At 38.5% G+C, this 27766-nt stretch overlaps 1 protein-coding gene across 1 annotated transcript; it reads right to left on the bottom strand.

Moving 5' to 3' along the window:
* Positions 1-820: 820 nt before the first annotated feature.
* On the bottom strand, positions 821-22769 carry LOC106907808 (urea transporter 2). The gene is made up of 8 exons (XM_088015543.1): positions 22579-22769; positions 22027-22216; positions 21440-21568; positions 20621-20810; positions 14239-14386; positions 4166-4300; positions 2993-3042; positions 821-2843 (listed from the first exon to the last, which is right to left on the bottom strand). Exons 1-8 carry the CDS (start codon positions 22703-22705, stop codon positions 2661-2663), a joined length of 1152 nt encoding a protein of 383 aa, XP_087871669.1. The 5' UTR covers positions 22706-22769; the 3' UTR covers positions 821-2660.
* Positions 22770-27766: the final 4997 nt, after the last annotated feature.

The following is a 27766-nucleotide window of genomic DNA, read 5'->3' as shown; positions in this document are numbered from 1 at the left end:
GGTTATTTGTTCTGGTTTATTTAGATGCTCAGCAAATTGTAGCAGCAGCCACACAGTTCGTGTCAATTCCTAAAGGCAGGATTAAGACAAAGTTATCCATTTGATTTTGTGCTCTGCTTTGTAAATGATGGATTTTTTCCCTCATTTTATCATTATTTTTACCTTGGTAGTTGTTTTTTTATATATATATATTCATCCCATTGAAATCATCCGACAACCTCAAGTTCTTTACTATTTTTCTAGATAAGACGAATGTTTACATGCATGAAAAACAAAACCTTGTGTTGCTTTTCTACCAAGCAGGGTTACACGTATACAAACACAAAAACATGCAAAGAGAACTGCAACAGCTGGCGCTCACCTGCATTAACACACATGAAGATGAAATATTTGGGAATTGCAGTTGTGAAAAATGTAGTAAGAGGAGGAAATTTTAAATGTATGCATGCTGAAACTCATTAGAAAAACAGAAAATAAAAGCTAAAAACATATAGATATATCTGCACACACTAACATTTTACTCTTGGTTCTCTTATTTATTTTCTTTACAAATACCTTCCATTATTATACATCGCTTACATGGCTGACTCATGCTTAAACATAGCCACTCAGTGAAAAGTGTGACATTCATTTGAGGCGGATGCAAGAGTGGGCATGTGAATAATTAAAGTGCGACAGCTGTGTCATCCGTCCTTCATTATAAACCCCAACGAGGCAGAAACGCACCGTTCACACCCTGACACACACACACACACACACACACACACACGCACACACACGCAAATAAAAAGAAGCACAAACTCACTCAGTTCAACTGAAAGTATGTAGAACAATGAATGTTTTTTTTATTTCTATGTGAACATACACAACTACTTGTGCAAGCATTTATATTTCAACTTTTTTTTTTATTTACAATTATGTTCGATCAGTAGACTTAGACACTTTTGTACAATTTTCCTTAAAAGTCTCTCGTGAGGTGCTTTGTAATAACAAATGAACAAAGAAGGCGGTGATTGCATAGACAAAAATAAAGCACCAAAACTGAATTGCATGATGTAAAGCAAAAAAAAAAAAGCAAAAAAAAAAAAAGAAATAAAAATAATAGATGGTTGTGTCTGTTGCAAGATTTTTATTGCACCTGTAAGGAGGCGGGGACAGTTCTTTTCTTTACTGTGATAATCATTTCAAAATGTCTGTGTAAAGTTAGGAAAGTGTGTTCTAGAAAACGCAATACGTCGACAGATGTGGAAAAAAAAATGTTGCAGTCAACATGAAGCACTGTGAAAAGAGAAAGGAATTAACCACAACTTGATTTAATGCAATTGTAACAACAATCATGTCTGTATGAGTATTTAAAGTAACGGTTGCCTTTCAACATCAGGCTTAAGCATCGTTTCATTAAAACCATTACAAATTTCAAACTGCTACAGGCTGCCTGCATAGAGGTACATTACACATAAACTTTGTGTTTACAATGAATTTTTAGTGGAGTGCTGTGTAGCACATCTATGCAGGGTTAAAAAAAAAACATTGAAAAAATATTACTGCTGATTTCAGTTTGGGTTTTTATTGACAATAATATTCAGGATGTTTCATTTTAAAGATGATGCAACTCGTTTTCATGTTTATTAAATGATTTTTTTCCTTCTGACTTGTGATGTCTCTTCTTTATCTCAAGATGAGGAAAAATATTACACAGGAAAACCTACAGAGTTAAAAGATGAACAAAACCAGCAGCTAAGCAAAGAATACAGTTTACAAGATGCATAAGATCTTGCATCCTGTATCCTAAGAGTCCTGTTGTAATATTTCCTAAGTTTCTTGTCAATGTTAAATTTAGATACTCTACTTTGAATAATTATCATTCCAGCATCAGTCTCACAACCATGCACATGATCTAAGTTTTTTTGTTTGTGTTTTATAGTTTTTAATCATTCCATGTTTTTAGTAAGTCTCATAGTATGCATCACTGATCCCAAATGTGTACTAGAGTTTTTGCATTAGCCCAACAACAACAACCTTACTTATTGTCATTCTGCGTTATGCAAACGCTCAGTCTCCATAGACGAAATTTGACTCGCATAAACAAACTTCAACAGCAGGTCAGTTTTTTTTCTTTTTTTTTTTTGAATAATTTAGCTCATTATTGTTTTGAGCACTTTGAGACACTCAATGAATGGATGGTCATTGTAAGTTTTACTAAGTGTAGATCAAGAGAATTATAAGCAATACACAAGCTTTATGGAGGTAACAGAACTTTGTTTCACAAAAAGTTTCACTTGTTCAAATTTAGATCCCCAAAAAGTTTTTTTTAAGTTGTTGACATCTATGAGAAAAAGGACAACTTTGTTAACAGCCCGTCAGCATTCTTCCCATTTCTGAAAGTAAATAAATGAAGAATATCAAAAGTTAACTGATTTCACAAATACTCTTAACCCAGATGGATTATTCCTAAAGAGCTGCTTTGCATACACCAACCTATGAATGATGAATCCAGATTTTTAAGTCAAGTAAATATGGTTTAAAACATTTGCTGTATTGTCAGTATATGGGCAGTTTTAAAAGCAGCTTTGGAATAAAATTCAGTATAAAAACTCACAGCTAACATCATTTTTAAGATTAAAACTACGTGTGTTTGGTCCAGTTGGTGCAACTTTCCGCTACACATCCGTGCTCTCCCTCTCTTCCGTGTTTCCGGCTTCCCATTGGCTTCTCGAGCGCAGGTTGCGTTCAGGGGCCTTGACTTGACCAATGGGGATGCGGTATGCTGCTAAGCTTCCGGTCAACAGCAACATAAGTGTGGCTATTAGAGTAGCTGCCCAACTGCATGCTGGGAGACCCACCTACGCAGAGGGAAGGAATGAGGCGTATGAATGGCACCTTTAGTAGCTTAAGTCAAATTTTACGCAGGTTTAGTTGTCCAAGAAAGAAAGCTGCAAATTCATTAAGAAAGAAAGGCAGGAAGAAACAAAGACCAAATTCTCATTCTTACAGTTCCTAGCAGGTTGCTCAGGGCGATGTCTGAGTATGCGGAGAGAAACGCTGCGAACAAAAAAAGATTAGTTCATACAGAATATTCTCCACACATTCAGTGCACAGCAGCAGCTGGCTGCTCTCTTTCCTGATAGCAGTCAAGGCACCAATTAAGGCCAATTTACATAATGGGAGGTAATTAGCTGCATGTCAAGCTGGTCAGTGTTACTATCTGTGATGTCTGTGATTGCTACAGTTTGCTCTTTTCCTCTCACATATGAGCATGGCTAAAGTGGTCAAATGGATTTCCAGTCTACACTGATGAATGACATCAAACTTTGGTTTCATAACAGAAAGCATACTGTACTTGAATAATGCAAAGGATTAGAAATGCAATTTACAATGTTGGAAAAAAAGAAAAGCTCAAAATAAAAAATATATATATTAAAGGTACTCAGTCTGAGTGGGTTATTATACTTCTAAAAGCAATTTAAATTACTGAAAGTGTACAAAAGTTTTTTTTTTTTTTTTTTTACAATTTTAGTTTGACTTGAACTTCAATAAGCCTCTTAGTTCCGTCAACATTTTATTTTCCTCTTGATTTAAGGAATATAAGTTATTTTGGTTAATTTCATTGCATTTTTAGTGTGATATTAATATTCCTTTCTTGTTATAATTATGGTTTTTATCACTGTCTTACTCATATATATAATTTTCATAATTTCATATTTTATGAGTTTTGCATTATGTTTGAATTGCATAATTTTTAGCATTTAAATTGGTGTTGATTCATAATTGCCAATGTTGTTTCGTTATTTAATACCCTTTCCTTACTATTATAATGTTATTACCTAGTCGAGCTTTTGATTCTTTGTCGTCACTTCAGCTTCTGTAAAGCACTTTGTTACATTTTATTCTACCAAAAGTTCTCCATAAAGACCAAGTTAATTATTAATTGATGCAGTGGCGAACAATTTTTAAAAATAATTTTTAAAAATAAGGCTAGCCCATGTGGTCATATCCAGTAAACAAGCGACTTTAGCTCTGATTGTGAATAAGTTAATGTTGGTTTTTATAGTGAGTTGTCAAAAAACAGGATGAATTGACGGATAGCTGCAGCTCTTCTTGAAGTCCGTGCGGTCATGACGTTACGCCTGATTGTGTTACTGTAGATTTTGTAAATGTTTGTCACCGCTAGCGATGGCAAAGAGGTGGGTCCTCCAGCTGAAGGTAAAGAAGAGTCCTCCAACGGCCATGCAGCCCAAAGCACCGTTGAAGCCCGACAGGCCGGAGTAAAGCGAGTCATGACGCACTGCCATGGATAAACCTGCGACACACAAACACACACAGACACACAAGATGTGATCACATAAACCCATGAAAATAGCCAGGTACACACTCAATCAGGACTTCTTGAAACAGCAGTACCATTCTTGTCCATGTGGTGGGGCTAGACACATACTTTTGTGCTTCCACCCCTTTGTGCAACCCTTAATTTGCATGTAACCTAATAGGGAAATTTTTCCATTTGTGCGTCAACACACCTAAAATGGGGACCAATGTTATAAGTGCTAAAATCCTCAGAACACGTCGTTAAACTAATTAGCCTCGCTTTGCTGTGATGAGAAAACCTGGATGTGATGAATCACTTGGAAAACTGCTGCTAATTAGACAGGCCATCTGTATTCAGCTTTTAATCATGTAAAGGGGGTGGAGGGGAAGCCTTATTTTCTTTAAGCGAGAGCCATATTAAAATATTAAATTTTTATTTCACTTAAGTCATGCTTGCATCACCCAGTCTGTTGGGGGCTGCTGCAGGCTTCTGGTGATGCAGGTAAACCGAACCTCTGACTCATACCCACAGCAGACAAACTATAAACTGATTACACAGGGGTCATTCCGGCCCAAGTAGATCTCAGCTCAGCCAGATGCTCTGACATTTTGTCCCATGGCCTCCAGCATCAGCAGCTGCAGTGCGACTCTCTCACCCACACGCAGAGGGAGATAATAAAATCACACTGTGGCGAGAAAGAATAGGGCGGCGGAGTTCAGCAGCACAGGTTAATATGTTTCACCTTTAGATTAGCCACCATGCTGATCAAATCTGGAACGATGAACTGAACAATCAGACAGGTAGGCATAATTTGATTAACTTACAAGGTAGGCAAAAACTTCAAAAATAGAGCAGCAGCATTAAAAATGATCCACTCAAGCGGTTCCACTTTGAGTTTCTCAACAAGAGGCCTAGAATCCAACGGGTTTCCTAGGACTGCACTCTTCTAGATGTTTCCCAAAATCTGCTGTAGCCACGCCCCCAAATTTTACTTGTTTTTATTTTTTTTAGTTTCTCATGTTCCTCTTTCTTAATGTTGCTGCCAATTGCTTGTTGATACTAGCAAAACTACAGAATTACCACCCCTAACAGTTTTAATAGATTAAATGAAATAACTTTATGTGTTTTATCCTGGCAGCTCAGGCAAAGGTGGGTGTTGTTCTTGTTATTCTGTTTGAATAATTGACACTCCTCCTGTAACACTGGTGGGTGTTAATCTTCTTAAATCCAATAGGACAATAGTTAGACCGGAACAAAACATCTATCAGGAGCTGTGATAACAACAAACCAAAACTCTGAGCCCTTATTTTGCCAACACTCATAATTGTGAAGATGGTAAAGAAAGTAAAACTTGTCCAAGGCTCACTGCTGGAGAACTGGAGCGAGGAAGATGCTCCTGCGATTAAAAATAAGCCTCCTAAGGCTTTCTACATGTTTACCAGGGTTTCAAAACTGATGATATAAAAGACAACTGTTGTTAAAATAACTATGTACAATACCCAAATTCTGTAGCATACTAATTCTGAACAAACACACAGGAGACCACATCAAGTGTTAAGATCAGAAAACTCAGCTGACAAATTGGACAAAAGCAGGTTGAAAAGTGTTGCTTGGTCTCTGGGAATCTTGTGACATTTAGAGGATATGATCAAATTTAGCTTCAGCAGCACCAAAGCAAGTTTCCATCAGGCCTTTTCTCAACATTTCAGTTTGTTGGAGGCGGTATAACAGTCCCATAGAGGTTTTCTTGGCACACTTTGATTACTGATTGGTCGATACTTTGCTAATGCAAAATATACTTTGCATTAGCAAATATTTTATGGTGGCAATGTATTACCTAAATATTGCTGTTGACCATATTGTTTCCCTTAATGACCATGTTTATCACCCATCTTCTGATAGCTCCATCCAGCAGCACAATGCACAATGCTGTGAAGCACTAATTATTTAATAGATTACCTTTGGTACCTATCACATCACTGATTATGCAGACAACAAATCTGCTGCAACTGTGCAACTCTATCATGTCAACATGGATAAAATCTCAGAGGAATGTTTCTGACGAGTTGTTGAATCTATTTCACAAAGAATATGAGAGTACATAGAAAAACATGAATCTGAATCTTTCATCCTCTCACTGCCTAATCAGCACTGGTCCATTAATCACATTATAGGACAAATTGCATTTTGAACAAATGTGGGCTGCAAAGTAATAAAGCGAATAAAACAGCCACATCCTGAGGGGTTATACACGCCAGTACCAACTTTCCTGGCGATCCATCACAGTGTTGTTAGCAACAAACAGGAATCTCATCACGGCACCTTGGAAATGTCAACCAAACGCTGCAGTCATTAAGATTTATCAAGTGAGGACGATGAATGTGAGAAATGCCACTAGCAGCCTCTCCAATTATTACTGATATATTTCAGCTGAACAGAAGAGCAGTGGCTCGTCTACAAATTAAACTCCAGCTGATTCAGATCGTCCTGGCAAGTAAGTTTCTAGATCAAAATGAAGCGCTTCAACAAAGCGAATTTAAACAAACGCAGATTTAAAACGATACGTTTTTAGCTGGATTTTAAAGGAGTCTGCTTATCTGCTTTCTTTAAGTTTTAGTTTTGTATTGGGGCAATCAGCAGGTCTGATTATAGGGATGTATGGATGTAAAAGTTCTGAGGTGTAAGTTGGTGTTGATTGGTTTTATGTTGGCTCTCCAAAACAAAACCAATATCTTGTACAAGGCAATGGACACAATCTGTCTACTGAGAAGGTGGTCACTTAAAGATGCCGGCTGTTGTGTTGTTGTTGTTTTTTTTAGTTAATGAAAAACACTAAATTCTGGCTCCATGCTCCTCACGTCTCCAGCTGCTGCTTGCTGACCAGGGTGCCTGCAGCAGGAACTGCATTTTGAACCTCCTGAGTAACCACAAGATCATAAATAATTCAAACTGTCAGACTATCTAAAGGAAGGACCATTTAATACCCCAACCACTACGTTGGTAGCTTTCTCTCTTTCTTAATTATATACTCATTGGTGTTCCCAGTTGTAAATCTCGTGTGATGAAAAAGCCTTTTAAAAGCCATTACAACTCTGAAATGCTCGGCCAGGCATGCTGAGCACAGATAAGGGAGGGGAAAAAAAATATTCTGGACTACTTCACATCCTTCCTGTGTGCAAGGAAGCTGCAGGATTTTTTGGTAGCTGCCCTGTTATAGAAAACAACCTTCAGCCAGCACTGTGATCGATTTACTCTTTACACTGTAATAGGAGCTGCAGTTCAGCAGTCATGTTCAGAAGCAGACGGACCACGCCCCGGTGCTGCCTCCTCGTGATGTCTGCTGGTCCACTCTGCCATGATGAGCTCTCCTACAGCTGTTTGCTCATTTCTTCACATCCACAGACGCCTCTGCACTCCGCTCTTAATCCTCTTCATTTGCTTCCATTCACTGTTTGACCCTTTCAATGCTTGCTCTTTTTTTATGCTCCTTACCAACAAAATGGTAATATGGGAAGAGAGCTGCAAAGGATGCTGTAATTTTCACAGTTTGGACTGTTATTGGGTGTGTGTGTGTGTGTGTGTGTGTGTGTGTGTAGGTGTGTGTGGGGGTGTGTGGGTGTGTGTGTGTGTGTGTGTGTGTGTTGTATTTTCTAACAGGATGAGTCAGACTTCTTCTATCGTATCAAATGCTAACGTCTACTCTGTTTTGGTTTTTTTTTACCTTCACTCCACCTGCCTCCATCCACTGACTAGAGGACAGTGAGACAGGCACAAAATAAACTAAAATAAATCACAGATGTACATATCACTTTTATCCAGGGCTGCTGAGAGGAAACAGTCTGTTGACCCTTCTTGTTTATTCAGTTGATGAATCAATATCTGCAGTTTGTATCGCATTTCTGGAAAGTAAATATTTGTATGTTCATCTCGGTTATTTCGGTTTCCCGGCACGGAACTGCTTTAAAAAAATACTCAAATTTTGCAACAGGGTTAAGGTAGGGCTTTAACAACTGATGCAAAACTTGTTTTGATATTTACCTTTTTTTCCACCTTGACATCATTATTCTATGCAGTTGTGTTGACGTTTAAACTGTTAAGCTGTTTGTGGCGGGGAAAGAATGTGGGAACGTGGAGCAGTATAGGATTAAATGAATAAATAGATTTCACGAGGCCCATCATGACCCTTATGTTAGAAGATGTTTGTTTTGTCCACAGGTGAAAAAAAGTAACTTGAATTTGAAGGTGGACTTTGTGCTAGCTTACCAACAAATTAATATCATTGTAATATTGTATATTTCCTCCATTAATTACCAATGCAGCCACCAAACATCCACATCTAGAAATGGAGGAAAATCTGAATCCGAATTCCAGCTCTCATCGTTTCTCTTCTTTCAGATTCTGATCCCAACACAACACATTTGGTTACTTGTTTTCCTATGAAGTGGTCGTAGCAGGTGATGTGCAGGCTTTGGCCTACATTCGGCCCCTGCTCCTCTCCTCTGGAAACCCCTCGTGGGAACAGCATACGCCACCGTGTTTGAGTGGCAGCTCTAAATATGGCCTCGAACTCTGTCCCTGCTGAGTTTAATGCTCCTCTCTTTCCTTTGAGCTCAGACGTACTAACACAGTTTGTTCCTCTCTTGTTTTTACACAAAACCTTTATTAGAAAAGTGCTATTATAGAGAGTTGCCTAATTGGCTCCCAGGTGTCATTATCAAGAGAATTGTGGTTATTATTGTCTTTGTACACCTACCTAGGTTTAATGACAACCACCGACTTTGAAGTCAAATGATTGCGATTTTTTTTTTCAGTTTTTGGACTTTTGTTGAGCTTAATTCCACAAAATATTTTTCAATTTCATGTGTGATGACTTTGAATTTGTATCCAGACCAACCTTTATGGAAAAAGTAACTACACACGCAATATGAAAAACAGCAGCACGTCATACAGCATACGCATGATTTGTAAACGTAACAGGTGAAGATATTTCATTAACTCTTCATTCCTTCATATTTGGCTGCACATCAAATGTGGTTTCCCTAAAGGAAATCACAGCCAGACATTCACCAAGCATTTGGTGGAAATTTGAAGATAATTAAATCAACAGCAGACTAATGTCAGTGACAAGGAGACTAGGATGACAGGAAGGTACAACTTTATGGAAACCAAAAAGGAAAAGGAAAAAAGCTGCAAATAAAAAAAAAAAAGATGTAAAACAGAGAAAATACCTTGAAGTGCCAAAGAAGTGAGATGTAGAGCACAGAAAAACAAATTTTCGGCTCAGTTCAAGTGTTGTGTATTCATCCTCTGCATTCTCAAGCGTCGCTGTCTTTTTTTCCGGCTGATCTCTCCCTGCCTGCGGTTTATTCACCATCTTTTTGTTCCAATCTTCAAAACCCTCTGACCTGTAATTAAACTGCCTGTGACATACGAGTTTCTGCCAGCTGACGGTGAAATCTTTCTGTTCCTTTCATGTGAACTGTCAAGTAGCAGAATTGGGTTTAAATGTGACATCGTAGAGCAATATCACACTACGAACTCTCCCACACTTTTCAATATGTAGGTGAGGAAAAGATGAAAAGAAAAAGGACGAGCTACATCTAAATGCAAAGAGAAAAGAGTTGATTTTTTTTAAAAGCATCGTCCTTTAGAAATTTTTGCAAAACAAAATCATCTTAATTAGGCAATCAGCAGAGAACATAAACAGTTTATGATTTATTAAGTCAAGTACTGATTGAAAAATGAGTCATAGGTAAGAGTCAAACTCAATTATTAGAAAGTAGCATATTTACATAAGAAAGGACTTTGCTTTCTGACATTGACTTAGATGTTAAAAAGCAAATAAGTGGAAATAATTCATAGACAAAGTAAAAATAGCTCATGCACTTCTCAAATTAAAACAAGCAGGTTCCAGAGGACACAGTGATAAAATAAGAAGATGCTATTTTTGGACAAATTAAGTTTGTTATGCAAGTGTCAGAGCTGTGTTGGTGTTTGGAGCAGTTTGTTTACCTAAAATGTTCCTGGACGAAATCATTTCTGAGTCAGAAACTATCAGAAATTTGAAATGATGAGTGTCATTTGTCAATTAAAAGTAGATTTTGAAAACAACAAGATTCACGCAAGCATTAAACAAACTGTTTGTATTGGTCTGATTTAATATCCTAAAAATAAAATGTATGTTTTCATAAGCATAAGCTGCTTAGGTGGAAAACCGTAGCAGAAATAAATGCTTTATCTATGTGTGTTTCACTCAGGGTTAAAGTTCCTGAAATAAATGGGCTTTTTAATAATATTCAGATTTATTGAATGGGTTTGTATATATTTGTCAGAATGTAATTTTAACCAGGTTCCAAATAGAGAATTGGAAACAGGAGGTGAAATAAAGATTCTTAAATAAATAACAGAACAATCTTAATGTGGCATGAAAGGGTAAGGACAAAGAATCAGCAGAAAAGTAATAGACAAATAACATAAAAAACAAACAAATACAATCATAGACATGATTATAGAGAAAGAAAATGTTATTTTCACATTGCAAATTACTGTGAGAGGTTCAGCCAGGGAAGGCTGAACCTCTCACACATGCATTAATCTTTTGCAGTCCTAAAACACAATGTGCTCTCTCCAGAAATCTCCAAAAGTCTCCAATAAGACTAGAAAAAAAAGTCAAAGATCTGCGAAAAGCCACAAGACGAGTTCTGAAAACTGACTAAAAAGTTGACAAGAAATGGACACATCAGGTCTTGGTTTTGATATCATTTATTTTGCAGTTCAAAATTTTCCTGAGCAGACCTGAGTAAAAGGTGATAAGACGCATTTCTGATTAGATCTTTACTTTTAAACAACTTTAACTTCAATTTTTGTCCATCAATATATGCTGTGAACGACCCGAGTTCTTTAATCCTCCTCTAAAGACATGAACACTAATGGGGGGAAAAATGAAACCAGACTTCAAATCTGTGAGAAAGTCAGAAATAATGAAGACGCATTAAAGAAATAATGTGCAACAGGAGAGAGACCTTTAGAGGCATTAAACCGCCATGCTCCGGCAGACTGCTCCGTCTACTTTCTGATGCCCACACAGCCTCATTAGGGTCATATCTCCTTAATGCTTATTACAGAAATGTGTTTGCATACCAACCACTGTTAGAAGTCTAATGTCCCCAGGTTTTCTGTTTGCATATTTGTGCACCAGCTCACTCCCACTCTTTTCTTTTTTTTTTTTTTTTTTTGCAGAATGACTCACAGCTTGTCAAAGTATTTTAGGACTCAGTGCTGAAGTTTTAGTGGCCAGTGGCGACATGGCTTGAATTACATCATTTATCATTTCTTATATGAATATTTAAATTAAGCGCATAAAAACGCAGACATTTGTAAATGCATATAGTGCAGATGCAGGCCCAGAGTATAAGTGCCAACAAAGACTTTTCCTGCCTCTTGTATCACATCAGCTTTAATTATATATCTGCACTGAGAATCCGTGTAGTTGCTAAAAGGTTTCATAAGTCTGAGATAACTTTAATCTTATTAAACTATTCTACAGTTGAAAGGGTGCCTTGCAGAAAGCTGATCCTGCAATCTGTTTAAGGTCCTGACTAATCAATAAAAAAATGACTGCAGGAGATTTTTTATTATCAAATATGGAAATTTTAGCTTTTTTGGCTTGATTTGTACGAGGCGATTTCTGCTGTGCTCATGTTTCATGTAAAAAAAAAAAGAAATGTTTTAGCAATGCACCACATAGTTAATGTGAGCTAGTTATTCAGCTACATAGCATTTTTTTATTTTAAGCCTTCATCAGGACGCAAATACTTGGTTTGCACCTCACAAGAATAGTTAACATAATTCCCACTAGTATTATAAAATAAGAATTATGAGCTTTTGTTTAAAAAAAAACAAAACAAAACAAAAAAACTAGAACTTCTGCAGCGTAATATAGGAGTAAATGTAAGCAAATAAGTGCAGAATAAAAAGTTTTGAGCTGTGGTCATTACTAACCGTGTTAAAATGTTTAGCATTGTCTTTTTGCATTTTTTTATGTGCCAATCTGAAACGTATAAAGTCACTGTGTGATGCATGTCACCCAAATTACACTTTGTGTTGATATAGAAGACAAAATATGAACAAGTACAAGAACCATTAGTACATTTTCAGGCAACTATAGAGGAACAAACAGATCAGTTTCAGTCAGAAATAAAGGTAATTTATAAAAAGCACAGGTGGCAAATAAAAGAAAGCAATAAGTAAAATATTTCAGATTGGATCTAAAGCAAACAACAATGAAATTGCTTTCACTTTGCAAATGCACTTAAGAAAATGGCAACTGGACATAAATGGGTTCTCTGAAACAATCAATGTAAAACAAAAACCAAGAGGCATCCCAACAGAACCAGAAGATCAAATTTCTCGAGAACAGCTCAGCTTTTACCATCAGACAGTCACGATCAGAAAACTCTGGATACGTGCAGCTACTTACGAGACTGTAGATCACTAGCTCTAAAAATAATATGATGAACACCACTGAGGAAGAACTGACCTTTCCTTGATAATTGTGTGTTTCGTGATCACAGACCATAACTTGCCATTATTTAAAAATGTGGACTGGGTGACACTGCTGCGTCTTTTTCTGTCTTTAATTAAAACTCTGTCTGTTCAAACAGAAGCTAAAAACAAAGAAGCCACAGAACCACAGTAGCTGGCTGTCATGTCACAAATGTGACCCAGTGTTAGCCTGATTCCTGTGCTCCAAGTCAACGTCATGAAATCACCTTGTTTTAATTTTAGGAGCATCTCAGATGTCAAAAATAAACTCAGCCTATTTTTAAAACAAGCCTCAAGAAGCAAAGAGAAGAAGAATCATCAAAAGGAATGGGATGAAGAACCTGGTCAGTTTCAGCCACAAACACCAACTACAACATTTCAAATTAATATCCCAATTAAAGCTATGTCCAATATGGGAGTGACTTATAAAGCTAAAGGACCTTACACTTTAATTATATTCAGAACGTAAGCTTTTGACTGAATCTAACATATTTAAGTGAATCTAGACCAGGCAGACTAAACAAAAATGTTTATTAACTGCTTTCAGTGTGATATGACTCAACCCCACCAAGTCAACACTGGACAAGAGATCCAAGAGGGAAACCCAGACGTTTCTCTGCTCCGTCATCCTTTCCAACTCATTCAGGGGGACAGAAGGGATAAACAGTTCCTCCAGTAAAATCTGGGTTTGCCCCGATTTTGGTAGCAGCTGCTAGTACACACGAATGGACATCAGACAAATGACATGACATACAACGAGGATCTGACAGGGAACAAGAGACACAGGTGGGTTTACATACACAGGGAAGGTAATCAGGGAAAACGAGACACAGCTGGGAACAGACAGGGGCAGGTGAGACGACAGGAGCTAAATTAACACACAGAAAAACACAAATCCTCACACATACATGGTTTTCTTTTATTTTACTTTCTCTAAAGTTGATGTCCAGCTCTGAAAAAAATGAAGAGCCCACCGCACTGAATCCCATTGAAAAGCTCCAGGTTTTCCCACCAAGTATTGATTTCTTCTAGAGTTCAAACATTAGTTTTCTTGTTTCTAAATGAATATGAACTTGTTTTCTTTGCATTATTTCAGATGTGAAAGCACTGCATCTCTTTTGTTGTTTTGACCATTTCTCATTTTCTGCAAATAAATACGAAATTTTTGCTTGGAATTTCGGAGAACGTCGTCAGTAGTTCATGAAATAAAAGAACAATGTTCGCTTTGCTCAAACATATACCTATAAAAAGTAAAATCTGAGAAACAGATAGCTTTAAGTGGTCTCTTGATGTTTTTCCAGAGCTGTATATGTTTGATGTCTGTGCACTGTGAGCATAATGTTGGTTATTCTGGTTTTGATGGGTGACAAAGAAGCAGCAGGACTGACCGGCCAACGTTCCCACTGCTGATCCCAGCACAGCGTGGACGCCCAGCAGCGGGGAGTAGAGAACCACGGCTCCCAGGATGAGGAGAGAGGGTCCGAGGGCCCCGGTAGCGTAGATCTGACCCACACCGAGAGGGATGCCACGGATCACCTGGGCAGGTGTAAAGAGTTTAGGGACGAACTTGGCGAAACGGGAACTCAAACTGGCACTATGAAAACTTTAAAACAGACTTTTATGGAAAAACGTAGCTAAACATGCTGCTCCTCTTTTCTTTTTATAAATCAGCTTTACTCCCCTCCACCTCTTCCTGCTTAGACACCTCTAATGATAAACGGTGCCTTCCCAGCAGTCACTCAGCTCCTGAGAGTTGCCATGGCGACGTGAAGGCTGCACCTGCACGTCGCTGATATTTACAAGTCATAAATGGTCTTTGATTACACGGCAGCCTCACTACTGCTTTTACCTTGGCGTGTGTGTGTGTGTGCGTGTGTGTGTGTGTGTGTGTGTGTGTGTACGCATATGCCTGTAAGATTTAATACGCTGTCTGAGCAGGCTGAGCGCTTTCCTCAGCAGAGCGACTGAATCTGAGAGCATTAAATATAAATAGGACAGACGTCACCTCCCCCCCCCCCAAACACATCTAGGGAGAGAACCGGAGGAGAGCTGGAAGATGGCTGGAATAAAACGAATGGAAGAGAGGAACAGAAGAGAGAAAAATGAGAAATATTGCTCTTTTTTTCACTAGAGCCATAAATGAAATCTATGACTTCAACCATCTTTGTGAATGGACGGGATAAATCAAGCTACTTTATGGGGAAAGAGGGGAAAATCTTTTTAACAAATGGATGAAGATGTAGATAAACGGAATGAGAGAGAGTAAAAGTGGCAAAAGAGAACAGAATCAAAGAGATGAGAGGAAGATTTTTAGTGTTTAACAAGAAATAAACAGGAAGGAACGTCTTATCGGCCCACAAAGACTTGAAAATGAAACAAATTGAAAATGAGCTCGGAGGAGATAAGGGCTAAACGAATAACGATTCATGGAGAGAAAGAGATAAGAAAATCTGAGATGTTGGAGCTGAAACTTGTAGAAAGTGGTTTGGTGTGGCGCTTGTTATAAACATTGTGTCTAAATTTTTGATATTCGGGACACCGAGCGGATTTTGTTCGGCATCAAAGCTCAATATCAGTTTGGAGGTCATCCTTCAGAGACAAACAGTTCATCCTCCCTACCCAAACAAAGCAGCTTTGTACTTAAAGGCTTACTTACAAATCGGCTTAATTATATTCGCAAGGGCAAATTAATACAGAGGAAACTTTTGGTAGAAACTAAATCTTTTGCAGTTTAAAAAAAAAAACCTAGAGCAACTTATTGTAAAGGAAAAAAACATCTGGGAAAATCTAATTTATGTGGAAAATAGATCTTGATTATTGGTCATAAAATAAAGATATTTACTGTTGAAAAGATGGATTGTTTTATCCATTGTTTCTTGACCATCTAATGACTTTGCATTTACATTCTAGTGTTGCTTGCGACATTAAACATTATAGTTTGATAATATCCTTTATGGATAGAAAGCAGAATAGGGTCACAATATCTCTTTATTAGGATTAACGTTATAAAAATGTGGAAAAAAATACACACAGTGTTAACATTCAATACGTTTTAAACTGGGAGAGGAGATACTAAAGTGTTATTGCATAAGCCTGTTTGAATGAATCTAAAGATAAAATTATAATTCTAATGGATTCAACATTTATAATATTTAATGTAAATGTATTACTTCCCATAAATATTGTGGCATGCTGCTGAACTACTAACTTGCATTTCAATTAGACATTTTTAACATTTTGTGTAGTTGCTCTATGTACTTATGCATACAGGTCCTTCTCAAAAAATTAGCATAATGTGATAAAGTTAATTATTTTCCGTAATGTAATGATAAAAATTAAACTGTCGTATATTTTAGATTCATTGCACACCAACTGAAATATTTCAGGTCTTTTATCGTTTTAATACTGATGATTTTGGCAAACAGCTCATTAAAATCCAAAAATCCTATCTCAAAAAATTAGCATATCATGAAAAGGTTCTCTGAACGAGCAGTTAACCTCATCATCTGAATCAGCGAAGTAACTCTAAACACCTGCAAAAGATTCCTGAGGCTTTTAAAAACTCCCAGCCTGGTTCATTTCTCAAAACCGCAATCATGGGTAAGACTGCTGACCTGACTGCTGTCCAGAAGGCCATCATTGACACCCTCAAGCAAGACGGTAAGACACAGAAAGAAATTTCTGAACGAATAGGCTGTTCCCAGAGTGCTGTACCAAGGCACCTCAGTGGGAAGTCAGTGGGAAGGAAAAAGTGTGGCAGAAAACGCTGCACAATGAGAAGAGGTGACCGGACCCTGAGGAAGATTGTGGAGAAGGGCCAATTTCAGACCTTGGGGGACCTGCGGAAGCAGTGGACTGAGTCTGGAGTAGAAACATCCAGAGCCACTGTGCACAGGCGTGTGCAGGAAATGGGCTACAGGTGCCGCATTCCCCAGGTCAAGCCACTTTTGAACCAAAAACAGTGGCAGAAGCGTCTGACCTGGGCTAAAGAGAAGCAGCACTGGACTGTTGCTCAGTGGTCCAAAGTACTTTTTTCGGATGAAAGAAAATTTTACATGTCATTCGGAAACCAAGGTACCAGAGTCTGGAGGAAGACTGGGGAGAAGGAAATGCCAAAATGCCAGAAATCCAGTGTCAAGTACCCACAGTCAGTGATGGTCTGGGGAGCCATGTCAGCTGCTGGTGATGGTCCACTGTGTTTTATCAAGGGCAGGGTCAATGCAGCAGCTATCAGGAGATTTTGGAGCACTTCATGCTTCCATCTGCTGAAAAGCTTTATGGAGATGCAGATTTCATTTTTCAGCACGACCTGGCACCTGCTCACAGTGCCAACACCACTGGTAAATGGTTTACTGACCACGGTATTACTGTGCTCAATTGGCCTGCCGACTCTCCTGACCTGAACCCCATAGAGAATCTGTGGGATATTGTGAAGAGAAAGTTGAGAGACGCAAGACCCAAAACTCTGGATGAGCTTAATTTCACGCCGCATTGAAGCAGTCATTTCTGCAGAAGGATTCCTGACCAAGTAGTGAGTGCATAACTTAACATAATTATTTGAAGGTTGAATGGGATCCAACTCTGGCTGCAGAAGCTACTGCATCTGGTTACTGAAGCTTTTTGCTAAATAATTTTCTCTAAATAGTTAAATAACAATGTAACCAATGTTAACTTAACAAATAAGAATTATAGCCTGTAATACACCACATTGCCGATAGGTGGCAGTAAATGATTTCAAAGTAGTCTAAAACTACAGTGATATGCCGCAGAATATGGGCTAGAATAACCAGAAGAAGAAACGGGGCGGGGGGGAGGGGCACGTTTTTGTGGTCATTTTATTGACAAAACTCAGTTTTATTTTCAATATTTTTCAAGAATTAGTTTTCATCGACGGTTGATTTTTGATTCCTGTGTACCTGGACCCGGAATAACTTTGTTTTTGATATTAAATTTCTTTGTTTTCTTGCTGCGAATCTCCTTCTGTGCTATAATTGGCTTCATTAGCTATCGATTAGCCACAAGCTAATATTTTGCTGTTATGTATCAAAAGTTATATTGTAATTTTATTTTATAGTTTCAATGTTGAAAGAAAAAAAAACAATCGGAGATATTTGTTTATGGGTAAGAATGTATGTTCTCTACATTATGTTTTGTATTTGAATTAGCAATGCTTACGGCTAACTCACAAAGGCTATTCTGCTAATATTGCGCCTTTTTTCTTTGTAATACTGATGAAGTATCTAGTGACAGTGAGTTGTTTATTCCGCTGTATGGAATTTAAGAATGCTGGAAAAATATATGTCAATTCAGTGAATTTTATGTTGTGATGTTTTGTTGAGCTAAAAGACAAAATTGGTTATCGCAGTTGGAAATTATGGTATCTACATGGAGTGAAAAGATAAACTTTCACTGAAGTGACTTAGAATGGTGTTTCACACTATAGTAAAATACATTTCTGCTATATGCAAGAAGTTTGATTTTTTTTTTTTTTTTTGTTGAGAGACATCGCGTGAAGAACGGCGAGCCAGGATCCAAAAGAGCAGATTGATGTTGTGTCCACTACGATGTCAAAGAAGAACCTTCTTCTGTTCCACTTGATCGGTGGGATTATTGTGGGGTAGCTACCATATAACATTCAGATCTGAAAACTGAACTGCAAACAAATGAAAGGAAAAGAAACTTTTGGACTTGACTTGGGACTACTAAAAGAAAACATTGACTATTTTGTTCTGTTTCGTTATTGTCTATATGTGTAATAAATGTGTTTTGTTCAACACATTGTTTCCCTTGCTCTTCCTGAGTTGAACCTAGTTCTGATGTGCTATTTAATTGTAAAGATTCATAGTCACTGATTCCTTTGTCGCAGGTGACTTACCAGACTAGTTCAATCTTACAACAAAAGTAGCCTCTTTTGTAGAAGTTAATGCTGTAAAGTGGTATTTTCCATTTGGTCATGTTGGGGATAATCCTTATGTATCCAATTGTTGCTATTGAAACTGACCAAAGTAAAACTTTAGACCTGAAAACTGGGATGTAATCAGACTAAAACTCTAATTTAAACAACATGTTAAATATTACTGTTCATAACTTTGAACCAAGAGCTTCGGTTATGATTGTAGCTCAGAAAAGCAGATCTGCCTGAGTTACTTATCAGTCACTTCTGGAGGCGTCCAGCCGTGTTGTTCCAGTTTAGCTTTATTTGGGTCAGTTTTTGTTGTCTGAGGGATTCTTTTGTTGGGATTTATGGTTTCTCTGTTTTCTCTTTTTGTGTTTCGTGGTTCAGCTTTGACTAAATTCACATGACTGCGTGTTGCATTGGTATTGTTGCATTTTCTGACTCTGCCCATCTTTCCATTCATTCTTCCCTGACACCCACTTTTAGTTGCACATTAATGCGTGTTCTTTTTAAGTCTTTTAGTATGCAGCCATCCTAGGTTTTCATTTACCTGATCTTCATCCTTCCTGGCTAAAGTTTATTGTCCAGTAGTTTCCAGATTTTGTTTGAAGTTCTCCAGTTGTTGAATTTCTCCTTTTTGAACTGAAACGTAACAGATTCCCTGCAGGGATCTGTAACTGGAAGGTTGTTGAACTGTAAACCAGAGGATGAATTACAAAGAAAGAAACTTGGGACGAAACGTCACTGCAACACAAACTTAAATTTTAAACTGTTCACAACGACATCACTCAGACAAATTGGAGTTTCTCAGATCTGTCTGTGGTAAACTACCATAGCACTTGCAACTTCAAAGCAAAATATCTCGTATTAAAAACAATGAATTATGTCAGTTCACTTAAACGCCGCCTCTCTTTTTTTTTTTTTTTTTCTTTGAGTGAGGCTTCTGGCTCCGGAAAGCATTCACGTTAAGACGCAAAGATCAAACGGAATCGAGTTTTGACCTTTTCAGCTGACAGAGGTTCGCATCTTTATACAAGAAGGAGCATTAACTCAGGATTTCTCTTCCACTGGTTGAGGCTGTTGCAGAGAAATACAAGGAAAAAGGTATTCACTCTAGAGAAACCGTTAAAGCTTGAAGATGACAACTCAAATAAACTTGAGTAAAACCTTTTACTTTTAATTCGCAAGCACAAGTGTTCTGTTTGTGATATATACATAGATATGAATTATATAAGTATATTATTATAAATACATCCACTGACACTCAAACCACTGTTACTCTACTTTTCAGGAGGTATTTAGCCTTTTTCATTCTATTCTGCAGCTGGTGATGGAGGGCCAAACAAGTCAAGAGGGTCAACAGATCAACATGCAACCTTTTGCAAAATGGTAGCTTTTTATCTCGAAGTTAGAGATTCTGTGGTTTTAAATTCAGAGCGTTTCCATGGTGTTAAGCCATGGAAACTGATCTTTTTGACCAAACGGTGTCAAAGCTTTGGTCGTATTTTGTCTCAGTTTATGTTGGCTCTCAGCCAGTCTTTGTTTAGGATACAGAGTTTGGAAGACTGCGGCTCAGTGCACATGCTCTGCAGTTGCACATTTACATTGCATAAAACATCTTTTGTTTGTTTTTTTTCTGCAAAAACAAAAATGAAAAAGAGAAAATTTAGGGTACTACAATCTGTGTATCACTTCAATATTCGTCAGAAAAAATTTAATTGCTCACAAATACCTTTAGTGTCTTCACGACTGTGTGGCATTGTCGGGTTGTATTTTTATGTTCCCCTTCCTAGAGATTGTCTTCAACAATTTTATGACTTTAAAAACCCGTGCTGGGTGGACATGCAGTCCATAGCGGTTAGTTTTGTCCTCACCTCGACTGCTATAAGCGCTGTGTCATTAGGCTCTACTGCCCCCGGTGGTGTTACTGGGCTGTGAGGAAAATAAGGGTTGTTCGTTCCAGTGCACAGGAGGTAAAGGACGATAACGATGTTGAAGGGAAACACGGCAGCAGGCAAGTCCCAGTGGTCCAGTAACGTTGTGAGCCCACTGAACAGAAAGACGCTGGGAAAATGAAAGCAAATGGAGAAAACTATAAGCTTTTTAAATAAAAAGACATTAAAACACAATATGCTGAAAAACATGCTTTTGATTTTTGGATAAGAACTGAAATCCAACTCAGAAATATGAAATGACTGCCAACTTGTATTCCATAAAGTAAAGAAGAAGAAACCAGTGGGGTGTGTCCTTTGGAATATAAAACATTCTTTACACACAGAAAAGAATGTGTGAAGTTACCATATATTACCATATCACCTTTATAGTGGCAGCAACTATTTTCTTCAAAGAGATTTAACAACTTTTTATCTGAGCAACGCTGAGAGGTGCGATGCTGATGAGAAGCTTTCATACACGCTTCAAGGTCATGAGTATCATATTGATTTTTAGCTTACTGAATCATTCTTCTCTCAGGGCGAACTGATTGTACCAGACAGAAATTCAACGATTTGAAAACGCATACGTTAGTCTAATTCACAGAGTCAACATTTTACATTCTGTTTCAAACATATACAATCACACTTTTTGGAAAACGGCAGATGCCACCATCTATGCTTTATGTTATTATAAAGCATAGAGGGGGCTTTGTCTTCCACTCTGTGCTTCTGCGCAAACAGCATATATGAGATTCATACCATGTAGCTGAGCCCAGACAGACAGGCAGCAGCAGCCACCAGTACCAGTCTCCAGCTGAGCTGAACACTCCCATCAGAAGAGCCACCAACATGCCGTTGAATCCGTGAAGACCTCCTGCCACGTCGCCACTGCACACAAACACAGGAGCTCAAGTGCAACTTGGCTTGTTTCATAATGAAAAGTGATCATTTAGGAACCTATTACACATAATTATCGTCAACTGGCAAGATCAAAAACACTCTTTATGGATTCTCATAGAGCAAACTTCTCTGTTTTAATGAGCGGCAACTTCAGAGTGAAGGTAAATGTATTCTGCACCTCATTTCTAAACACCTTGGCCTCCAGTTGAGAAGTGTTTGATTTTGAACAAGGACAGGCATTAGCATATTTCACAGTGGGAGGCATACATTGAGGTACAGCTTTCAGATAAGAAGTGTGAACTTAAAACTGCATTCAGACATAATTCAGTGAACTTTACCAAAAATTTGTTGCAAGAAATAATACCACTGATTTCTTGCGACAATTTTCAAATCACCATTTGCCGTTTTTAAGTGAGTTTGGATCTCTGCGGCAGTGTAAACTCCACCTGTCCTGTCCAACGATGACAGCTGTGAGCGTTGAGGCCAGTACTCCCAGAGTTCCCAGCAGGCCCTGCCAGGGGGAAGCCCAGTACAGGGCAGCCAGGATCAGAGCTCCGCTCAGCGGGTTGTTGGCCAGAATCACTCTGGCCACCCCTCTGAGTCCCCACACAGCCAGCTGCATCACAAACCACTTTTCTGGTCAGGAAACAAAAGATAAATATTCAAACATGTAAAAAAAAAAAAGGGGGGGGGGCAAACTACTGCTGACAAACTTATTCCTCTGTTGTGTTGTTTTCTTGTTAGTTCAGGATGTTTTGGAAAGTGACTGGAAAAAAGATTGTAATGATGAATATGTTGTTGTGTTAGAGGCAGAGTGCGGGCGTCCTCGCTGTGGGAGCTCTGCTGTGATTAAATCTGCATATTTTACCCGAACCGTAAGCATTTCTAGCCGAGGTTATTCGGGTTTTTGCACACAAGTGTTATCGTTATTCTAAAACTTGGTGAATAATGTTTGTTAAAGCAGCACAAAAGTCCAAATTTGCTTTTTCTTTCCCTACCCTGGATGTACGTATCCAAGTGCTCCAGGTCTCCAGTGCACAACATCAGACCATCCAGCACTCGCTGACTGAAGCCGGCCCGACTCCTGCTGGCCTCCTCCACCTCTGTTTTGGTTTCTATCCACATTCTTACAGCTGCAGGGCCTCCCAGCTCCAAACAGGAGAAAAATGTTCTCTTGATGCAGAAAACCTTCCCCTTTATGTTCCCCTCTATCCTGTTTTTGTTCTTCTGCTCCGTCTTTCTCCTCTTCCTTCTGCTTCATCGCTTCTCCTCCTCCTCTGCCTCTTCTCTCTCTGCAAAGGGGTGACTTATAAACTGGTGGGTGATGTATTCACTCAGCCTCATGTGCCAGAGTTGAACAAAGTTCAACACTGTAAGCTGCGTGCGTGTGTGTGTGTGTGTGTGTGTGTGTGTGCGTGCGTGCGTGCGTGCGTGCGTGCGTGTGTGTGTGTGTGCGTGTGATCACAGAGAGGAGCATTCGTCCCAAAGCCGGTTCCTGCCCTGATGTTACATTTCACGGTCACCCTGTTTGCTCTCTTTTCTGTTTCAGGCCCACAGAGATAGTTCCTCACCTGCTGTTTGTCCATTTGAGCTACTCATCCACCTTTTATGGCACCATGTTGATGAATGTTTGTCTTCCCTTCATTCGTAAAACCCATTAGCGGCCTTTGCCGCTAACACATCCACTGTTGGCACTAATTTTTTTTGCACCTGCTTCTTTCTAGCTATGCACAAGGCAAAACTGGTGTCAACAAGCATAGTTTCGCAGTTTTCAGGGTTTCAGAGCATTTTGGTCTGTATTGCCGTGAAAGCATCAAGCAGACGCTGCAGGTTTTTCAGCTGCACATCCATGATGCAAATCCACCACGTCCCACAGGAGCTGTTTTGGTTTGGGATCTGGTGACTATTGACGAAACTGGACAGTTAGTTCTAATCTTGCAGAAATCCGTTTGAGATTATTTGAGTTTTGTTTTGAAATGTTATTTTGTCTTCTGCAGATCTTTATTCTCATGTTTCTATGGTCTGTAAATCATACGTTTTGGAAAGTGGAGTTTAGTTACTACCCATCCTCTGCTCTGGTAAATCAGACTTTTAGAAACAACAAATTATTTGAATACTGGCTCTCTGACTACCTGATGTGGGCTAAACAAATTCAAAAAGGAAAAAACTGAGAATCAAAATTTCCAATATTTCACATGGCTTACTACTTATTCTTTCAAGCTCTGATAACATTTTAAAAAAGGTTTCAGGTGCATAATTCCTTTTAGAAATACTCAGTGATGCTGATCATTGTGTTGACCACAGTTTCCTTTTATAATTATCCTGCTGCAGTAAATGGTACATTTATTTTAGGCCTTTTTGCACATCTCTACCGGGGGATTGAATAGCTAAAGGACACACTATTTTTATCTGAGATGAACCGATATAAAAAGCCAAAGTGAAGAAAGTAAAGACAATAACAGCATGTCAGGTACAATCCCTCCATCAGAGTCAGGATCTAAAAACCTCATTTTTTATTGATGGAAACCTTTGTGACATTCCAAAATGCTCTGACAGCTAATCTCTCCTCTGCTTTGCCCCGTTTCGTTTGTGTTTTATTAGCCTCAGTAGATACGTCCTCCTTCCCCCCGGCTGTATATGCACATCTCAAAGCCTGTGGAGCAACAAAAACGAGCGACAGATGGGTACACAAGACAGAGCGAGCTATATTAAGAGAAAGGATGCAGAACTACTCAGACGTGTAAATGTGTTGGTTTTACTGAGGTGATATATAAAGTCATAAGATTTTGTGCATCTGTGTCAAACTAGGGGATACCTGTAATTAATATTTGAGTCAGCTAAAGGCTCTTACTGGTGATTATTGACTGTCTATGTGCAGGACAGAGTTGATCTGCTAAACTCTGGTGCTTTGAAGCAACTGGATCCCACAGAAGAAATTTTAACTCCGAAGAAAAACTTGATTAAACAGTTTGACTCTTTTCTCTTAAAGGAAAAATGTTAAATGGCTCAATTCTGGTGGTACATCACAAACAACGAAGAAGGCTACATCTTTTCTATAGAACATTTCTTATGTGCACCATTAGAATTGCAATAACATTAAAACTATTTTAATCCTGCAGGAAGGAAATTGATTTAACTTAAACACTACTGGGTGTTAATGTGAAACAGGGCTTGAATGACTTAATGCTCGGTAGCATTTATTCCTACAAACCTCAAGAGATTCCCTTAAAGGACAAAGGGATCCAAATCAACAATGAAACCAATAATGAAACAACTCTAGTGGTTCTCAAAGTTGATGTGACACATCCTTATGACAACTTTTAATTTCCAAAGAAAGTGTATTTAAAGTAATCCTAACATTAAGTTTGATTCTTCAAGGCTAATCTTCAGAAAAACATTTGCATTTTTCTCTGAACCATCAGTGTTTCCTCTCACTCTGTCGGATGACAGACTGTGAATGTTTTGGATGAGTGTGTAACATGTGTAATTACAACGTATCAGACAGCTCCAGCATATTTTGCTTATCCCTAGATGCCCCTTCTGAAAACTGTGCAACCGTTGGAAATGCACAGCATGAGTTCGACTGTCTGACAGGCTGCGGCTCTCGAAGGCTGAACTTAATAATCCTGCAGAACTGATGTAAAAATGCCCCTCGCAACTTAGGTGTCAAACAAAAGACAGATTATCAAGCAATATCTTTTTCTCTTATGCCATACACTTTCAAAAGAAATCTAACGCTCTTACATAAGAACCATAACAGTTCATGTACATGTCTTCTTTTTTTAGCTGTATAATAATGTTGTGATTGTACAAGAGTGTCAGTCGTTCCTCTGAATACTGGAAGGAACTTGAGGCAAGTTTGAGAATAAATAAATAAATAAACATATAACAACGTTGAGATAACGAGCAAAACTAATGTGAGCATGCGTACCAATTTTCAGAAATTCCCCAAAGTCACCGAGACATATAATTACCAAGGTTTTGCTCAAAGGATCCAATTTCTGAAGCTAATGAAGCGTGAGGCCAAGATAACATCACAAACGAGGAGCTGAAATCGCAGCCCATCTGGACGTCTAGATACAATTTTCACACTGTTTATTGCTGCGTGTTCCCAGAGGCCATCGCTGAACAGGCTAACCGTCTCCTAATCTTCCGACATTATCAGGATGTGGAGCCTGCGAGCCACTACATTTTCGCACAAGCCGAAGACTAAAATCAACTGAGAGGAGTAAGAACAAATACGTGTTTTTTAGGAAAAAAAAATATGAGAAAAGAAGAGACGAGACGAGATGAGACGAGACGAGACGAGGAAAACGAGTGCCGATTGCTTCTTGTTTCCATGGCAATTGGCATTTTTCTCATTGTATTTGCACACAATAATACACACAACCTTTTATTCAGTCTCACTCAATTTTGTTTGATTTCTACCAGCACTTTTGACAATGCGCCTTAAAGTTTCAATACACTGTTGAAACTGAAAGATACACTGTTTAGAGGCAAAAAGATATAAAATCTAAAAAAATCTAAAAAATAAACAGAAAAGAAAAAGTTGTTTCCACTTAAACATGATGTCACAACCATCTACTTCCTGTCATGAAGACAGGAAGTAGATGGTTGAGAGACAGACTCTGTCTGTAGTTAACTTTTCTCTCAAGTTTTAAAATGAACTGCCTTTTCTATTTGAATGCCGTCCAATTATAAACTCCCAAACTAAATAACCTTTAAAATGAAAAATAAACAGATAAATGTTTTGTCTTTTAGCCATGCTGCATTTTGGAAGTGGATCTTTATATAATTAGAAATCATGTATTTCTTCCATTTAATTGGGGAATATGACACATTTTTCTTGCTTGAAAAAAAGATAAATATTAAGTCTGAAATGTACTTCAATGTTTCATTGAAGGTAAGAATAGATTATTTTTGTATCTTATGCCCAAGAGGTGCCTCACTGAGTTATTAACATAAAGACAGCTAGATTTGAAGATCAACAGGATTGACTTAATCCTCCTTTGAGGGAATAACTAATGTTTTAATTTGCTCTTTTCATACAACAAAAAGCACGTGTTTATTCCTTTGAAGCATGTTCACTCTCTGTTTTTATGGCATGTAAAATAACAGAGGCGTGGCGCTCCGGTACTCACTGACCCTGTTTACAGCCAGGCTGATTATCGTCCAATTTGGGCAATTTTTGATGGCGGTTTAAAAATAGCCCTTCCTCAACATACTACCTTATTTGGCTTTGGAAGAAAGGAAGACATCCAATATGAACCCAACCAATTAAATTCACGTCATAAAGTGAATAGGGAACAAACAGCATCGGAGGCGGTGAGTGATCGCTGAGTGTTTGTGACTCAGCGCGTACGACCATGAGCTCCTGATGCACAGCTTGCAGAGCAGCTGAGGGCTGTGCAGATGACTGTCTGGTTTGGCTGAGTTGTCCTTTTTATTTGTGCGCGAAGTCCTGCTGGAGTTGACGAAGACGAGCTTCACAACAAGAACACAAAATGAAAACGTGTCGGTGGCCTGCCTTTTGTATATTATGTGGTTATTTGGTACGTTGGCTGCTCTTTACAACTTTTGCATGGCCTGCAAGCTTCTTTGCATGGAAAAGAATAGCAACATGTCTGTCATAAATGAACACCAATGATAAGTTTGCAGAGAAAGATAGAAGAGAGTGTGGCCTCGTTCGAATCTATGGATTTACATCTTGACCGTGTTGCAGTTTGATCTTCAACATGCAAACAGAAGAAACAGCCATGTGACATTTCAACTCAAACAGCTTTTTTACGAGCTGACTGAAAGTTAAAGATGTATATTTTTTAAAAAGTCTGCCTATGGATGTGCTTCATATAGGATGTTTTAAAACTTGCTTAAATTTTTGAAGATGCTACACAAAAGGTATCCGAGGTCTGGAGCTGACGTCAGTTCAATCTGGAGAGACTCAAACGGAGAAAGAAGGCGATTAAAAGAGTTTAATGACAAAATGAACATGAAAATAAACAAAGTCCTTTGGCGTTCAGGCCCCGGCCGGGGACATCGAGCTGGACTTCGATGAGCTCGATGAACATTCCTGATGCCCCGGGGCCTGTACTGGTGGCGGTGGTCGGAGGAAGATGAGGCCTGAGAGCCGGGAGCAGAAGGTGGAGATGGGGTGGAGGTGGGTTGATTGCAGCTGGTGAGCAGAGG

Source organism: Poecilia mexicana, unplaced genomic scaffold, assembly GCF_051168715.1.
Source record: "Poecilia mexicana isolate PSO_F unplaced genomic scaffold, ASM5116871v1 scaffold_18, whole genome shotgun sequence".
NCBI classification, from domain to species: Eukaryota; Metazoa; Chordata; class Actinopteri; order Cyprinodontiformes; family Poeciliidae; genus Poecilia; species Poecilia mexicana.
This window is presented reverse-complemented; position numbering and strand designations above follow the sequence as displayed.

Bases quoted from the DNA above. Each gene is read 5' to 3' on its own strand.
- LOC106907808 (XM_088015543.1), bottom strand. From the start codon at position 22,705: ATGTGGATAGAAACCAAAACAGAGGTGGAGGAGGCCAGCAGGAGTCGG. The intron at 22,217-22,578 runs GTAGGGAAAGAA...TTTCCTGACCAG, and splicing joins CTTGGATACGTACATCCAGG to AAAAGTGGTTTGTGATGCAG. The intron at 2,844-2,992 runs GTAAGAATGAGA...CCCTCTGCGTAG, and splicing joins TGAGCAACCTGCTAGGAACT to GTGGGTCTCCCAGCATGCAG.